The 19,303-nt window shown below is 36.4% G+C and overlaps 1 protein-coding gene across 1 annotated transcript; it reads left to right on the forward strand.

Annotated features, from left to right (window-relative positions):
• The first annotated feature begins 838 nt into the window (after positions 1 to 838).
• Positions 839 to 18,117, forward strand: drd2a (dopamine receptor D2a). The gene is made up of 7 exons (XM_066708532.1): positions 839 to 1,133; positions 8,881 to 8,990; positions 9,885 to 10,021; positions 10,955 to 11,154; positions 13,947 to 14,033; positions 16,520 to 16,868; positions 17,258 to 18,117. The coding sequence occupies exons 1-7, from the start codon at positions 855 to 857 to the stop codon at positions 17,452 to 17,454; spliced, it is 1,359 nt and encodes a 452-aa protein (XP_066564629.1). The 5' UTR covers positions 839 to 854; the 3' UTR covers positions 17,455 to 18,117.
• The last annotated feature ends 1,186 nt before the right edge of the window (positions 18,118 to 19,303 follow it).

Here is a 19,303-nt window from a genome sequence, read left to right on the forward strand (position 1 = left end):
TTTTATACCTTTGTGTCCTTGGTCTAAAGAAAATATGAAAGATTTAAGCAGCAGCAGACAAGAGATGAGAGGGATTTGCTTGGATATGGATCAGCCAGACGAGTGCATAAGTATATATCCCTGCAACATTTCCTTCTCATTTAAAGTGGTAATGTTTTTCAAGATAAACATCAAACCAAAGCATTCAGTCAATGCAAGAAAACCAATAGGACAACAACACTCTGCCTCTCTAGTAGGGGAATCGATAAACGTTCAGTAATTCTAACCAAGGATTTAACTCATAGGACACAGCCCCATGCCAAGGCTCACACACTTCTCGTTTTAAAGCACTCTGGATTCACTCTGTCGGTGACAATACACATTGATGAAGGCTGCAGTCAAATATTACTTCTGTTAGATTAATTGGATGTACATCTTTTCTTCCTTTTTAATCTCCTGATTCAATCCAGAATATGTATAGGCCTATTTTGATCCTCACCTGCATTTCAAGTCATTAAGACTCTGTCAATCTGAAATTAAAAAAAACATTTAAAAAATTTAAAAACTTGCCTGGATGAAGTAATGTAGATGACTATGTTTATTTCCCATACCTCCATGTTATACAAACAATGGAAACAGAGATAATGACCATAGGAGGAAATACATGAATTTGATCATTGGCTTTTTTTTTGTTCTTTTGGGCTTGCTTTTTTGAATGACACACTTGCCTAGTGAATTTACTTATGTGATTACTTATTTACTCAAGTATCCCCCTTGCTTTTGCTGACATAAATATTTTGTCAGGTTTGCCATGTGAAATTGTCACCTTTCTTCTCACTTCAGGACGCGTCCCTGGCCTCAGCCATTCAGTGCACATGGATTCCCTGGCAATGTATGCATACAATGAAACTGACTATGGGAACTGGACAGAGAACGCCAATGGGACCGAGCAGCAGCAGAAGCACCAGTACAATTACTATGCCATGCTGCTCACGCTGCTCATTTTCGTCATCGTCTTCGGCAACGTGTTGGTGTGTATGGCCGTCTCCAGAGAGAAGGCGTTACAGACGACGACCAACTACCTGATTGTGAGTCTCGCTGTGGCGGATCTCTTGGTAGCTACGCTGGTCATGCCATGGGTGGTGTACTTGGAGGTAAGTCAGTCTGCCTGCCTGCAATTTCACAGAAAGCTACAGTCAGCCCTGTAGAGCAATCAGTTAAGCTGTGTGAGATGCATTGGGGTCAACATGAAATAAAAACTCTGCTGATAATTTTTGAAGGTGTTTTACATTCATTCCTTCCCCCCCTCTTTATTACATCAATACAATGTTTAGATTTGTATATCTTAGTACATGAATATTTGTGATTATTATAATTGTTTTGTATTATTTAATATTCCAAACTGTACTGGGAGAGTACTTGCATGGTGGCATTTATGCTGCTCAATTCTGACACGATACCGCAATGTGAACTCGTAAACCTCTCAAGATATTTTTAAAGCCGTCTGCAATAAAGAGCATCCTTATCATTCCTATTCTTAGAATGCATGTGCTTTGGAATAAGATGCTGAAACACTCTGGCTCCTTCCTTTCACATACATTCTGTGGTGACTCAAAGCCTGCTGACATTTTCAAACTTTGGGAAGAGAGGAGCCTTTGGTCTAAAAGCTTCATGGTTTTAAGAAACTCCCCAACCAAGACCCTTCTTGAATATCCACAGTGCCTCAGCATTTTCAACTTGACTTGACTGTTTGTGTCATCTACACAGATCCCTTCTTGTGATTTAAAAATTTGTGTGAAAGATTAAAGTCTTCGGTTTCTATGTTTTGAAGCCATTTTTTCCCACTTTATTTTCATTTGGAACTCACCTGCTGATTTCAAATATGACTATTATGGGTTTTATGTGTATTGTAGCTGATTAGACTTTGCATCATGCAGCAGAAGCAGTGCACAGAGTTTCCTTGGTGGTCTTTCAAAATGTCTTGTTCAATGTCAGAAAACTAATAAGCCAAGACATAAATCATTCATTCTGTAAGAGTACTGAGATGATCATATATAGATGTATGAATGTGTGCAGAAGTTTAAGCACCTGAAGCTTAAAAGAAAATTATTTTATATTTGATGGGGTATACATTAGAAAGGTGTCTTTGTGATCTCGTAATCAATTATTCAATCAAATCAATAAAGGATAAATACAATCACATAATTTAAATTTTGAGATAGAGCTGCTGCACTTAAAACTAATACAATAGAAAAATAGCTTGAGAAACATGCTATATATCATGCTTCATTCTTCCCCACACAATCTTGAATTTCCATCAGAAGACAGAGTAAAAAAAAGCAAATTACATGAATCATTAGCGAAGATTATTTATAAAATGCAACCTCATAGTCTTGGAAATTCTTCTCTCTCTCTCTCTCTCTCTCTCTCTCTCTCTCTCTCTCCCCTCCTCTCTGAGAGCTTTCACATAGTAATGTTTGTACTTTATGCAGTGCAGATTAGATTTGCTGCTATTCTGCAGCCTGAGAAACTTAATTGCAATATTGTATTCTCCACAGGCTGTTTGGAGAGAGAGGTTAGGATTTTTCCATTTGTTGGAAAGCCTGCAAATACAAATTGTAAAGCATTAAAATATAAACAAATACAAAAATTTCAACATGTATTTTTAGTAAATTCAAGAAATACATATTTTTCCCACTTTCCATTTAGTTTAGGAAACATTATTTGTCTAATATCAATACAATAACCCAGCAATTGATGTTTGTCTTGCTTTACTTGATTTTTGAAAATACTGTTCACGATTCAAAAGGTACAAATTGTTGTTGCGCTTTGATTAAGTTCCGATAGTGTTAAACAGAGTTAATTAAAACTAATAATAATAATAATAATAAAAATAATAATAATAATAATTTTATATATATATATATATATATACATACAAAATATTTGATGATATCATTCAAGATTAGATTTGTAACAGCAATCACTTAATACCATACAATTTATGGCATCTCTGCAATGGGTGCTATATATTAGCTCAATATTGTGTACCTGAGCAAGGTCAACACAAGTCATTACAGTGATTGAATTCAGCGCTGGTCTTTGGTAATGCCTTGCCCTGCTCATTTAAGTGGATGCTGTGTGAATGGGAATGTCAGTGGTAATCTCTAGCTGTCTGGAATTTTAGGTTAAAAGCAACACTCTTAATGCTCCAGGTGTCACACTGCTTTTGTGATTATGTTCCCCACAATCAAATTACTGATCCTCATGGAATACCAGTAAGGTGTTCCTTTACTGAAGGGAAACACTAACTGCTGGTGATTACGCTTATGTTATCAGAAGGAAACTGTTGCAGAAAAGTACATGGCAGTGTTCCCAAGGAAAATGTGGAAAATAGCCTCCTTTAAACAGAATAATACAAATGTATGAATTATACTTAAAAACTCCAGAAGCTGTGCTTTTCAAGAATAGGCACAGACATCTTAGTATAGCCATTACATTTATACCTATAGAGTTAATTAATATATTATGGAATTTCAGGGAATGTGTCAAAATCTTTACTGTCCACATTTGAGTTAAAAAGGCAGAACAATTTCTTCACACTTTACCAATATGGTATTGACTTGTGCTACTACAGTGCACACAAAAACAATAACAATAAAAAAAAATTAATAAACCATAAACCATTTAAAAAATTTTCAAGCTCTAAGCACTTTTATCAAACATTTAAAAGGGATTTTTTTTTAATCTATGGACAGTCTACAATAAGGAATGTCTTTGAAATATCGAAACCTTATGGTTGTGTTACCTTTGTTGTCGAGCAGGGATGTGAGTAATGGGTTTCTGATGTGATTACAGGATAAACCACAGTGACTGTAGTTTGTTTTGCAGTTTGCAGTGCAATTGAAAACTGCAGGAAAGCTGAAGTAATAAAGGCTTTAAAAGAAGATTATTAGTTTTTGCTTCTGAAGTGTGTGCTGTTATAGTCTTTTACTTGCAGTTTTGCAATATTAGGTACAGTCACCTACACAATTATTGTCGATAAAGATGAGCAAAAAGGGGTGTATAAAATTAAGACAGGTAATACTGTAATTTTCCAACATGTGAAATATATTGTAATAGTGTACTATATTAATGATTCAAGGGAATCAACCAAAATTATACATCTCTATTATACATTTCCACCAAAATGAAGTGTCATCATTATCGGCACCCTTGATTTCAGTACTTTGTGTACTCTGCCCTTGCAAGGATATCAGCACTGAGCCTTTTTCTGTAATATTTGATGAGCTTGGAGAACATATTGGAAGGGATCTCAGACCATCCCTCCATACCGAATCTTTGCAGATCCTTGATATCTGTCTGTGCTCATGGACTGCCAACACAGATGTGGAGTAGAGGTTCCAATAATGTAGGAAAGTAGGCTAGAGTCAGTTATGCAGTAAAATACGGTGTGTATATAAGCTTTAAATCTGTTCATTTCACACCACAACACCATGTATTGGGTTCAGATGAAGTCAACCGTTAATAAGGGTTTGGGACGAAATCCAGAACTGTGAAGTTTAAATCCTTTTGATGGTATAACAACACAGCACTATTTTGTATCACTGTGAGTTACTAACTGTAAAACTATCAGTCCAAAGCTGTCACATTTTAAATGCAGTGCGTCACACATGTAATACAATAACCAGTGATAACTGTTTAACATATTAATAATGAGTTTAGGCCACAATTTGACTGTATTTTATTTGCAACCACCAGGGCTTGTTTAAACTCAGTTTTGAAGTCAGCTGTCTTATATTAGAAAAATCTTTGGATGATCTTAGTACCTAGCAAATTACTTGAAAATAGGGCAGATTTTAACTACTGCCTACTGTCTTACAATTTGTACCTGAAATGCCATGAGCATTATATGTAACCCTGTGTAAACATTGTTCTTGCATGGCCAGACACTCCTAAATGGCTTGGCATTTACAAAGAGATTTCCATGGAGCGATACACAGCCATTGTTAGATTACTGAAACCTAGGTATCTCAAATTAAAAGGAGATTTAATTTCAATCTGTTAAAATTTAGAAACCTAGTGGCTTGTAGATGGATTTAAATGTATCTCATGAATTATATTAACTTTGATGGGAGTCCATGCTTCTGCAGACATCAAGTTAGAATACTAAAAGCACAGACATGGAATTAAACAGTTATTGTCTTGTCTGTATACCCTGATGCTTAAGCTCAGGGCTAGAACTGTTATTCAGTTTATGACACTGACAAATATTGTGACATATAAATTATTAAAATAATTGACAGGTGACCGGGTGGATTTTTATACCACTCCACCTTGGAGAAATTAGATCTTAATTCTAGTTTAGCATGCACTTTTGTTGCCATCTTAAGTGAGCCCCCAGCTAACTCTTGGTATCTGCTACAATTTATCTCCACATCTGCAACACATACCAGGCTTAGGGTCGATTTGTACTTGGCATTGTGCCTCAAAGTCATCCAAGATACATCTGCAATCATGTTTTGAAAGTACTGAGAGGGCATTGCACATTGGGCATGTCATCTATACCTTAGGTATGTGATCAGAATAATCTAAGAAACCTCAAACATAGTCATATTCACTGTAAGATACTAGAAAATAAGTGGTCTGGGTATTGGTGCTTTTTCACATGTATTTATTTTTGCTCTAGGCCTACAATGATGGGAAAGTAGAGTGACTTTTATTATGGAATAGTTTTTGTTATGTTATTGCAGAATAACAAAGGATGGGTATCATTACACAACAGATTGGGAAATAAAAAAAAATGTGAAAAAATTAAAAACAATGTTCAATGGCTATTTTGAGGTAAGTCTGAATATGCTTTCATGGTGGATGTGATTGCTTTTCAGGGAGGGTACCAAAAAAATAGAACAAACATCTTTCTATCTCCATGCTGTGGTTATATTTAAGTGCAAAGGTATCCAATCCTCCAGCCAGAGGTGCTTTCTAAGAGCAATCTAACACTTGTTTGTATTTATTTATTAATTATATTTTTTTTTTTATTGCACAGATCTAAATAAAATAAAACATAAAAAATCACAGTTTGAATAGCTTGCTTATTATTTGAGTGTAAAATTGTTTTTATACACTTGTTTTAATGTCATGCTAAAAAACAAGAAAGGAAGGTTTTGAATTAAATATTTGTATTTGTGGATATGGAATTTAGCTAAAAGCATAACAAGATTAATAATAATATATTGTTTTCCCTTCTCTTTACTATATTTAGTTAAAGCAAAAAGGACATTTTCCCATAACAGAGTAAAGTCAGTAGGAATCTAGTTGATAATAAATCTACAGATGTCTTGGCATAATTTCTGGCAATACGTGCAATGCCAGAACAAGTGCAAAATGGTTTCTGGGTACAGTTTACATTTATATCCTTGTTAATGATTGGTAGGATAATATTTAGGGATTATTTGAAAGGATATTTATTTGATTGTATTAATAATTAGATACTTATGAGGCAATCTGTCCATGAATTTTCCCAAGTAGGACAAACCATAAGTAACAACCCCTCAGCATTCAATAATTGGCTCACCAACAATTGGTTATCACTATATTATTGTCACACCATTTATCAAAGTCTAAGGATCTATTTTTATATTTTTATGAGTCTTCATTTTCCCTTTAAATTGATTATGTACTTTGTAGAATAAATAAATAATGCTAAGTACCTCCTTTACTTCTGGAATGTGGGTCAATACTTGATTATGTTCAACCCGACCTACTAATTGTGATTATCATTTCATTTAATCTGTAGGCTGGAGGAGGCCTCCATTAAGTAATCATCCTAAATATTTAATGGAGAAAATCGTCGGATTTGAAAAACATATTTTTTTTAAATTTACAAATAGCTCCAGGTTATAGTTTTTAGAGATAATCTAAATTTCCAAAGGATTTTGAACCATTTAAGGCAATTACGTTAAAAAAACAAAAAATTGAAAATGGCTGCTAGCATAGAGTGCACAGATAGTTCTCTACCTCGAGAGATATCTTTTCATTTATTTGTTTTCCGGTTAACTCTTAAAGAACACAGAATGCAGATTATCTAAATCCTCCTATAGTATAACAACGTATAGTATAGCAAAGTAACAAAGAAAGCATGCATGAACAGTTATTTTTATAGGTTACAAAAATGTATTGTGAGTATTGAATATCAAGATGTGTGGTGACACACACTTTATGGTACTAACAATTTACATAGTACAAATAACATAAAGAGAGATTTATAACAAATTGGGGGTGGGTTGCAAATGCAGAAAATGTATTGTGAATGGAGAAGATTCTCTTCAGTAATTCATACATGTATTCATTACATAATATGTGTGCATATCAGAAGAGCTTAGTGAGAGATTTCAGTTGGAGTGTACATCTCTAAAGAATAGATATCTCAAGCACGGTGGATGTGCCTAATGTAGGGTGTTTTTACAAGAAAATGCATTCAGGTTTTCCTTGTGTACCATTAGACCAAAGTACCAAAAGGAGACCAAAGAGATGGGCTGCATTAGACAGAAATGCCACGTTTATGTAAATTGTCTTAAGAACTGGAGTTTGCATCAGAAAACTGTTTATTTTTATTTTTCTGTGGCTCATTTGATAAAGTAGAACATATCTGAAGTATCCGAGAAAGAGCAGGCGCTGTGGTGTGTTTGTACATAGTGAAGAAAAATGCAGACCGCACAAAGATTTCCTGTACCTGGGAGCTGCAGCATTTATGTAAAGAGATTAACCTGGTCGACAGAGATTAACATCAAGAGACTAGACTAGCTCTTTTAAAGACAGACTGCCTTTTGGAGGTATTTTGTGACTAACATTTTTTTATTTTCCTCTGGCCAAAGTTAAGCAATTTGCAATTTTGACTTTATCAATAAGTGCACAGATAAAGCCTTTGATATGTTTTGCCTCAGTTAGCATGTTTTGGGGTTGTTGTTATTTTTACCATGCATTCCACATGAAAGTGGATCTCTTACAGTTTTGATCTAAGGGGAAATTTGCTACAACGACTAAATTACTCTACCACATTTGTTTTGTTTGCTTCAGTAGGTTTGTGCAAGAAAACTTCTCATGTCTATGTATTCCAATATTGTTATCCCTGTTCAGTTTCAAGGATTGACTAATATAAAAAATACAATTTGGAAATGTATTTAAACCTAAATTGAAAAGGACTTTGAAAATGCCTCCAAAAAAGAGTTGTGAGTTTCAAATTCTGAATTAAAGTGCCAGGGGGAAGAGATGTACCGACTTTCAGACATATTTTACACAAATCCAGAACAACAATATCAGGTTAAAATGAAGAAATAACACCCATAAAAAAGAAATGAAAATAAGAAAAGAAAATACAGCTATACTCAATTACTGGATTATTATTATTGTTGTTTTGTTGTTGTTGTTGTTGTTGTTGTTGTTGTTGTTGTACTTTTATGTGTGTTTTAAAGATCAACACTCTCTGAAGCTGCAATGCCATTCTTACTTTACTTACTTTACTTTAGTTACTTTTGTCTTGACTCTTACATACCAAATGGATTGAGAAACAATTTTTCCAGAGGACACTCATTTGTATCCTACATATCACACAGTCATTTGGTGCCTAAGGAAAGTAATATCAAGGTGTCTGAGCCTATCTTTGGAACTGATAAATCATATTTATAATGAAGGCATACTGTGACACAGAAAACAAAAAACTATTGTTACTGCTGAAAGTTAGGAAATTCATGTTTATGTGTAATAAGTGTGGATATCAGATTCAGAACGATTTGTTTAATGGAATGTAAATACATTACATCCATAAAAAGGTGCACAATACACAAATACATTCTAGTTTCCATTTTCACAGTTGTTTTTATTTTATTTATTTTATTACAGGTGGTTGGAGAGTGGAGGTTTAGTAAAATCCATTGCGACATCTTTGTCACCCTAGATGTCATGATGTGTACTGCAAGCATCCTTAATCTCTGTGCTATTAGTATTGACAGGTAAGACTCCTCTAATTCTTTGCACCAGTATAGGTCACAAGTCATCATAATCAGACTGATGATATTTAGCCACTGCTAAACACTTGGGAAAGCACAACTCACCAGTCTCTCATTATCCCTTTCTCTGTGTCGCAAAAAAAATAAATAGAAAAGTCTCATGGATTGCTTATTAAGTCTTCACACCATTTTTTATTGTAATTCGAGAGAGAGAGAGAGAGAGAGAGAGAGAGCACTGAATAACAGAGAGAAACAGGTAGAAGCTGAGAACCTCCCCATAATGCACTGCACATATTCTAACTGTTGTAATTTCTTAGGTTCCTTGAAGGAGCTCTGAAAAAACCCCATAACATGTACTTTATTATTCTTAGCACTGGTCATTTACTTTATATTTACTTTATATATTCAACATTTTTCAAAGGCTTTCATACATAACTTGTTTTGCATAGTTTCGTGGGCCAAACAGAATCACTAGAGCAAACTTCCAAACTCCAAGTACAGACTCATACACATTAGAAGATCTGTACCTTTAAGTGCATTAGCTTTGGGATAACTTAAACCAGCTACATGATGTATTGTGCCAATTCACAATGGATGTGTCTCCAAAACGGAGACAGAGGAGTAATTGTCGACTAATAAGGCTATTAGTCAGTTCAATTTATGCAACATGATGATGAAAATTAATCAGTCTGAACAGCCCTCTGGGTACATACTGTCAGGCTGGCAAGTCAATATTAACAGTTTTCTTTATTCTTCAGTATGTAAAGGTGTTTGATTTGTGTCTGCGCTGTGTCTGTGTGTTGAATGTTAACATCCTGATACATTTGTGACTTTCAGAATATATCAAATTGGATTTCTCCCTCTCTCCCTCTCTCCCTCCCCCTCCCCCTCCTTCAGGTATACTGCTGTGGCAATGCCAATGCTCTATAACACACGGTACAGCTCCAAGAGACGCGTCACAGTCATGATCTCGGTAGTGTGGGTTCTGTCCTTTGCAATATCCTGCCCCCTGTTGTTTGGTTTAAATAACACAGGTAAAGGACGATCTCTATTACGGACAATGTGTTACCTTAAAATACCTCTGCAGGACAGTGTGTGAGAATGGGACAGGACCACATCATTTACTGTCTTGGCTAAACGGTGAAACAAATTGAAGACATACTGGTGTGTCTGGCCTGTAGTCCAAAATGCATAATACAGTTAAACACAGAATATGTAAAACGTGATGAATTTGTTTTTTGTGTAATGTAGATTAATGGGCCAGACCTCGCTGTTAGGATCTAAAGTAAGGACCAATATGTTATACCAATATATATATTATGTATGTCTGTCTGAAACATTTAGCTTTCTAAACATTTGTAGGATCAATGAAGGTGCAGAATTCTGCCTGTTCTATTACTGGAATGTAAATTCCATTTAATCAATATTGCACCAATATTTACAGTATATCCTTTTTGTCTTTCTTGTGTGTCTAACCTTGTTTGCTATTTCCCTACTATTCCCTACAACATCCCTTGAAAATATCTACCATAAAACCCTGTGTGACTACATTATCCTGTGGTTATGGCCTTTAGAGATTCATACACATGGCATCAACCATGGTTTAGTCTTTACACTAGCAAAAAATAATAGAAAGAAGGTGCTGAAAACTACAAAAGAAAACTTTTGCCTCCCTTATGCTCAACAACCAAAATGTATTAATTTATGCAGAATTATATATATATATATATATATATATATATATGTGTGTGTATTTATTTCAGTTAACACTGCAGACTGTTGGCATGTTATGCACTGATTCTAGTTAATTTTGTAGCATAAAATGTACCTTCTGATTCAGTATCGAAGTTCAGGAGAAAAAACAAAAACAAAGTTGATCAGTTTTGTAATTCAAACTGGAATGAAAAACTAAATGAAAATATCACACAAAAGGTTTTATAAAAAGCAACTTCTTTTCTGTTTTTCAGCCACGCGCGATGATGCCCTATGTGTAATTGCAAACCCTGCATTTGTTGTGTACTCCTCTATTGTGTCCTTCTACGTCCCCTTCATCATCACTCTGCTAGTGTATGTGCAGATTTACGTGGTGCTCCGGAAGCGAAGGAAGCGGGTCAACACCAAGCGCAGCAGCCAGGGGATGGAGGCGGACTTGCACGACACGCTAAAGGTGCGACATTTCTCTCGTGTGGAAACACTGCCTGCCTGGCACTCAGATATGTGTCAGAGTCTGATGAAAGTTTTGGAGATATAAATAATAATTAATAAAAAAAAGTTCTGATATGTATAGAGAAAGGAACCAAAGGCACCTTCAAAATCAAAATCCAGTATCAAATCACAAATCAGATTTATTTTGACACAAATTTAGAGTCACTCCAGTGTTGTGTAAATACATTCAAAAACGAACATATATAATTACTATAGTCACTTCTTAAAGATTGTGCTTTGTTTAAAGACTGATTCCAGACTGACCACCAGTAACCGCATGGTGCTTCGTTTCTGGTTGGTTTACTTTGCCTTATCTGCCTCCATTTCCACACTCTTAATTAAGGTGAAAAAAAGCTATCCCTTGTAGTCAATCTCAGTTAAACACCAAAAATATATTTGTCAAGTGTTGGCAAGGCATCTGTGACTGCTTCACACTGAAGCATTTATGGAATTGACTTTTACAGACACTCCAGGTTTTAGGTTTGTTGAATTCCTGTATTTTTATTATACAATTCAAGCGGGGAAATGTCCATATAATTGTAATGTTTGATCAAACGGGCAGTACATTTTATTTATGTGCCAAAAAGGCTTTGAGGCCTTGGTGACAGCATGCATCTCCTCAGGCATCGCTACAAGGCAATTGTAAGTGGATTAATCACAGTTCATTACAGCTTAAATGACAAGCTGAGTAGCATGAAATAATGCTGAAAACTTAGGCTTCGCCATATAGAGCATCCTTCTTACAGGGCACACTGATTGTTACAGTTAGAGCCAGGCAAATTATAGTACAGCACAGACAAGCACACAAACACCAACACATCCTCATGACCTGTAATTAAAACCCCTAACAGCTACATAACTATGCGAAATTTACCAGAATAATGCCCCTTTTCATAGCTATAGTGTCAACAAATTAATATCTTTAAACTGGATTGTTCTAACATTTTGACTGAAAATAAACTAAAAGGAATTTTCAGCATGACATCTTTATAAAGATCCTGATTTTCAAATAACATAAAGTAACGGAGACAAGTACATAGCACATACTAGACTAGACATAGCACCTTCTTAGACATCTTTACTGCAATGTAAACAGAGCAAATTGCTGGAAGAAATTGTTTACATAGGTATTGTGCAGTGAAAGGTACAATTACAGTACCTTTGAAACACATTGAAAATATACTGGATCTTGTATTGTATTAGAATGTTTTTGCCCCCACAAAACATTGGAAATCCGTTGGAATTAAATTTTTAATCCCCATTTCTATGGAATGTATACGTATGTCCAGTGTGTTTGCACACAATTAAGACAATTAGGTCATCTTAAATACTTCTTATGGAAAAAGTTAATGTGCAATGTAAGTGTTTCATTGGGTATATGAAGCTTAGCAAAGCCACTGAGTAACTTACAATTTTCTTATAAGGATTTAGCTCAGTATAGAAATCTGCGGGACCTGACCAGTTTATTTATTTAGACTATGAACAATATTCTGGTAGACAAAATATCATAATAAATGCCTTTCCAATATTTTATGTAAACTATATACCCAATGTTTAAGTAGTAATAAGTAGTAATTTGAAGATGTATGATTGTCTTTTCTCTGTAGATTCAGAGTGTTAGTCAATGTTTGTTTTAAGCTGTAATGCAATGCAATGCAAAAAAAAAAAGCAATTACAGCCTGCCCGTCTTGACCTTTGACCTTTCCTCGAATCGATTTTTATGAACATTTCTTTATAATTGTAGTGCACAGATCAATTGGTTCATCTAGGGAAATATTAGTGAGGAAAGACTGCAGTGTGTGGTTTAATATTCTGCATTGATTATAGTTGGGCTATTTGTCTTTGTGTGGGTTTACACAATGGCAGTGATGACCACTTTTTAAAATGCTGTCATGATGAAGAGAATTTTAAAAAAGCATCAACAAGATGTCACTGTCATAGCATAAACAAAATTATTAACTGAATCTTTTATTTTTTCTAGAACATTCAACAAGTTAACATCATATGTAAAGGAAAGCAATAAATTATAGATTACACAAGTGTATTAAGAGTATTAAAAGGAACAGATTTGACATACATAATATTTAAATACACATTGAAGGTTATTTTAATTTGATCCATGGCTTTGATTGAACACACCTAATTCTGTATTCTCCTTGATCATTCATATACGAAGAGGTTAAAGTAGAACAACACAAATACTTTCTTTCTGTATTTAAAGTCAAATACATGTTGTGTCTAGATTTTGGGATCATAATTTTTAAATCAATATTGGTTTTGTATTTTTAATTAATAGAATATTGTAACTAACAAAATGTATCATAGCTGATGATTGCCATGCACAAATGCTAACTAGTGAAGTTGTAATGTCAAGAAGATTTATCCAGCACACTGAATGCGCCATTAATTAACCTATACGTTAGAAATGCATAATGTCTACTTCAACACACAGCACACACTGCAATCTGCTCTTTGACCTTCTGACCTCGACCCTGCTGCTATTTCGGAGTCCCAAACAGAGTCTTAATGGATAGTGCTGTACTAAGAGCTCTGCCCACCAAAGACATAATGACACGTTGCAGAACACTAAACACATTCATTTAAAAAACTTTAATGTCCATTCTTGTTATTGAGCCAAGAATCCATTGTAATGACCTTTTTACACTATAAGGTGAATGCAATAATAGCTCTGTTTGTCATAAACACAACCTGAGACCCAACTGCTACATTAACTCGGCTTGCTTTCTACTTCAGGACAAATGCACACATCCTGAGGACGTGAAACTCTGTACAGTCATAGTGAAGTCCAATGGAAGCTTTCCTGTGAACAAAAAGAAAGTGGTTCGTGATTCTTCTTAATCTCTATACATTAATTCTCACTGGCTTTTGACAAATTGCCTATATTTTACAGCTAACAAAGTACATTATCAACTTATACTTCTCATTCACACTCTGCATGTATTTCTCTTAATTTGTGATATTTTGTGAAATGTTAATATAGAAGGGAAGAGCACAATAAAACATGAATTAAAGCTGTAGATCCTGTCTATATGTATACAGTGGGGGAAAAAAGTATTTGATCCCCTGCTGATTTTGTACGTTTGCCCACTGACAAAGAAATGATCAGTCTATAATTTTAATGGTAGGTGTATTTTAACAGCAAGAGACAGAATAACACCAAAAAAATCCAGAAAAACGCATTTCAATAAATGCCTTGGCTGTGTGTTTTGGGTCATTGTCATGCTGGAATACCCATCCACGACCCATTTTCAATGCCCTGGCTGAGGGAAGGAGGTTCTCACCTAAGATTTGACGGTACATGGCCCTGTCCATCGTCCCTTTGATGCGGTGCTGTTGTCCTGTCCCCTTAGCAGAAAAACACCCCCAAAGCATAATGTTTCCACCTCCATGTTTGACGGTGGGGATGGTGTTCTTGGGGTCATTCCTCCTCCTCCAAACACGGCGAGTTGAGTTGATGCCAAAGAGCTTGATTTTGGTCTCATCTGAAAACACAACACTTTCACCCAGTTCTCCTCTGAATCATTCAGGTGTTGGCAAACTTCAGACAGGCCTGTACATGTACTTTCTTGAGCAGGGGGACCTTGCGGGCGCTGCAGGATTTCAGTCCTTCACGGCATAGTGTGTTACCAATTGTTTTCTTGGTGACTATGGTCCCAGCTGCCTTGAGATCATTAACAAGATCCTCCCGTGTAGTTCTGGGCTGATTCCTCACCGTTCTCATGATCATTGAAACTCCACGAGGTGAGATCTTGCATGGAGCCCCAGACCAAGGGAGACTGACAGTTATTTTGTGTTTCTTCCATTTGCGAATAATCGCACCAACTGTTGTTACCTTCTCACCAAGCTGCTTGGCGATGGTCTTGTAGCCCATTCCAGCCTTGTGTAGGTCTACAATCTTGTCCCTGACATCCTTGGACAGCTCTTTGGTCTTGGCCATGGTGGAGAGTTTGGAATCTGATTGATTGATTGCTTCTGTGGACAGGTGTCTTTTATACAGGTAACGAGCTGAGATTAGGAGCATTCCTTTTAAGAGAGTGCTCCTAATCTCAGCTCGTTACCTGTATAAAAGACACCTGGCCAGAAATCTTGCTGATTGATAGGGGATCAAATACTTATTTCCCTCATTAACATGCAAATCAATTTATAACTTTTTTGAAATGCATTTTTCTGGATTTTTTTGCTGTTGTTCTGTCTCTCACTGTTAAAATACACCTACCATTAAAATTATATACTGATCATTTCTTTGTCAGTGGGCAAACGTACAAAATCAGCAGGGGATCAAATACTTTTTTCCCTCACTGTATATACACCGATCAGCCATAACATTATGACCACCTGCCTAATATTGTGTAGGTCCCCCTTTTGCCGCCAAAACAGCCCTGACCCGTCGAGGCATGGACTCCACTAGACCTCTGAAGGTGTGCTGTGGTATCTGGCACCAAGACGTTAGCAGCAGATCCTTTAAGTCCTGTAAGTTGCGAGGTGGGGCCTCCATGGATCGGACTTGTTTGTCCAGCACATCCCACAGATGCTCGATTGGATTGAGATCTGGGGAATTTGGAGGCCAAGTCAACACCTTGAACTCGTGATTCATCAGACCAGGCCACCTTCTTCCATTGCTCCGTGGTCCAGTTCTGATGCTCACGTGCCCATTGTAAGCGCTTTCAGCAGTGGACAGGGGTCAGCATGGGCACCCTGACTGGTCTGTGGCTACGCAGCCCCATATGCAACAAACTGCGATGCACTGTGTGTTCTGACACCTTTCTATCAGAACCAGCATTAACTTTTTCAGCAATTTGAGCTACAGTAGCTCGTCTGTTGGATCGGACCACACGGGCCAGCCTTCGCTCCCCACGTGCATCAATGAGCTTTGGCCGCCCATGACCCTCACCGCTTTTCCTTCCTTGGACCACTTTTGATAGGTACTGACCATTGCAGACCGGGAACACCCCACAAGAGCTGCAGTTTTGGAGATGCTCTGACCCAGTCATCTAGCCATCACAATTTGGCCCTTGTCAAAGTCGCTCAGATCCTTACGCTTGCCCATTTTTCCTGCTTCTAACACATCAACTTTGAGGACAAAATGTTCACTTGCTGCCTAATATATCCCACCCACTGACAGATGCCATGATAACGAGATTATCAGTGTTATTCACTTCACCTGTCAGTGGTCATAATGTTATGGCTGATCGGTGTATATGAGAGAAAGAGGGAAAGAGTGTGAGAGTGAGAGAGCGAGGAGAGGAGAGAGGAGAAAATATTACTGAGGACTCTGCATGCTTACCCACGTGTATCTGTGATGGCAGATCCTCATCCAGGAGGCCACGCACCACCCGGAGGAGATGGAAATGGACATGATGACCAGCACCAGCCCACCTGAGAAGAAGAAGCACAAACCCTCTGTGGCAAACACCCAGCTCTGTATCCCAGCCACCTCCAACCAGTGCCAAAGCTCTGTGCTGCCCTCCCCGACGGACAGCCCAGTCAAGGCAGAGAAAAACGGACACACGAAAGAGCACCCCAGGGCAGCCAAGGCCTTCGAGATCCAGGCCATGCCCAATGGGAAGACAAGGACCTCCATCAAGACCCTCAGCAAGAGGAAGCTCTCTCAGCAGAAGGAGAAGAAAGCAACTCAGATGCTGGCTATTGTCCTGGGTGAGGAAACTGCCCGTTGTTTTAATATCCTTAATAATGGTGTAAATGAACTACTGATTAATGATATTTACACAAGAGAAGTCCAGATGCTTCTGGAGGTAGCAAAAATAACACCCACATTTCAATTCTCAATTAAAGATGTATTCACATGTAGATATATTTCTACTCTATGCAATGTAAAGTATATAAGTAAAATATATTGGCCAAATTCAGCTCATTACAAAGTTAATCTCATTCACTTCTAAAGCTCCTGAAGGTGCCTTTGGAATTAGATAATGATTATATTTTCTATTATTGTTTTTAGTATTATAATTGTTATTAATAAGAGTAATGATTATATTTGTGTAACAATGGACCACATTAACCTGCTCTTCCCTTCTCTGTTGTAGGGGTGTTTATTATCTGCTGGCTGCCATTTTTCATCACTCATATTTTAAACACGCACTGCACAAAATGTGAGGTCCCCCCTGAACTGTACAATGCTTTCACTTGGCTTGGCTACGTCAACAGTGCGGTGAACCCCATCATATACACCACTTTTAACATCGAGTTCAGGAAGGCTTTCATCAAGATACTGCACTGCTGAGAGGGAACAGAAGGCCATGGATTTACAAAATGCTTCTCCTTCGTTCAGTCACAGACGCGTGCCATCAGAGGCACTTCTTTAGTGGAGGACATTTTGCCTTTTTTTAAAAGAATGTTAATAGAAGGGCATCCCTCTTTTCCTGGCATAATGAACTTGATCAAAAGGCCGAGCTGTGGGCCTTCATTCTCAAGTGTAGACACAAAATGACCTGCATCCCCCCCGCCCCCTCCCACAGACTGGAGAATTAAGTCGAGGGACTCAAAGAAAAGAAGACAAACGGTAGCCTGGAATGGCTGTATATATTTCTGATAATTAAGACCATTAACGAATGCAGTATCAAGCACAACAAGCTAAGGGAAGGTCAGATTGTATATGTGCCCCCTTTTTATATTTGCACTCATATGTACAATTTCGTAAGGCAAAGCTTCTCTTTGAATTCTTTCCAACAGTATTATACTTAACACATATTTAATTCCAAACAATGAGATCCAATTATGTTACCAAAAAATAAAAGATGATTCTATGAACAGGAATCAATGTGATTCATAATTGAAATGTATTAACACAAACCATCATTATTGTTCTGATCTGAAGTTTACAATGAAGCAGCAAAATCATTTGATTAACACCTATATATATTATATATATAATTGTTAATACATAGTTGTGTATATTTATTAAATGCTATTAACTAAATAAAATGTAAATATGATGCAAAGTAATATGAGCCCATGACAAAAATACACATTTCATCCATCATTAAAAAATAATGTTTTCACTGTACCTTTTATGTTACATTGTTATACAAACAGGCAAATATAAAGTTTACTTAAGGATGTATTTTTCTTCTCTTGCAAGTGCAACATTTTAATAGAATTAAAATTATGAGAAGTGTGGAGAATACTTAAGCAAAATATTTGTTTTGGGTTTATTTTTTGAGGTCTATTATTGCAGCATTCTGTATTTATTCTTTATTCTAATTCTTAGCGTTCATTTTCACCATAATCAGTCTGCTTTGATAACAGTCCTTTATATATGAGGGACCTATTATTATTATTACTGTCATTAAGCTGATGCTCTTATCCAGGGCAACTTACATTTGTACCCATTTATACAGCTGGGCATTTTACTGGAGCAATCTAAGTGAAGTATCTTGCTCAAGGGTACAACAGCGCTGCCCCATCTGGGATTTGAACCTTCCAGTTATGAGTCCAGAGCCCTAATCACTACTCCACAGTGCTGACCTAAAGGATAAGATACAATAGGAATGGGAATGACTAGAAACTCATAAATAAATGAATGTGGATAAAAAACTAAAAACAAATGCAAAACATATAATAATGGGAAGCTGTGAATCTGGGGGATGCACACAATTACACCAACTGTCAAACAGTGGGGTCTCAACAGCTTCAAATAACGTGCATTAGCAGATGAACTGAGATTAACATGACACATAGTTTATAAATTAATTAAACTTGATTCAAATTAAATGAGAATCCTTTGCACTAAGCACTCACAGGACTATGTAGGAATTTGGAATTGTAATGGCCTTCCATACATCAATTTCTTAAAAAAACAAACAAAAAAAAAAAACATTGAACAGAATAATTGTTTTTTTTTGTTGTTGTAAATGTCCAAAACGCATCAGAGCTGCCCAAACCCATTCCTGGAAAACCCTTATCCAACAGGTTTAATAGGTAACCTTTTATCATCAATTTCTTTACTCCTGGAACAATTAAATTGTGATCAATTAAGCTGGTTATTTATTAAATTAAGTTATTTCAAGATTTGTTATTAAGAAAATTAACTGCCTTTTTCAGTCCTCAATAACCATAGTTCTCTTAATTGA

The sequence above is a fragment of the Amia ocellicauda genome, chromosome 1 (genome assembly GCF_036373705.1).
Source record: "Amia ocellicauda isolate fAmiCal2 chromosome 1, fAmiCal2.hap1, whole genome shotgun sequence".
In the NCBI taxonomy this organism is placed as follows: domain Eukaryota; kingdom Metazoa; phylum Chordata; class Actinopteri; order Amiiformes; family Amiidae; genus Amia; species Amia ocellicauda.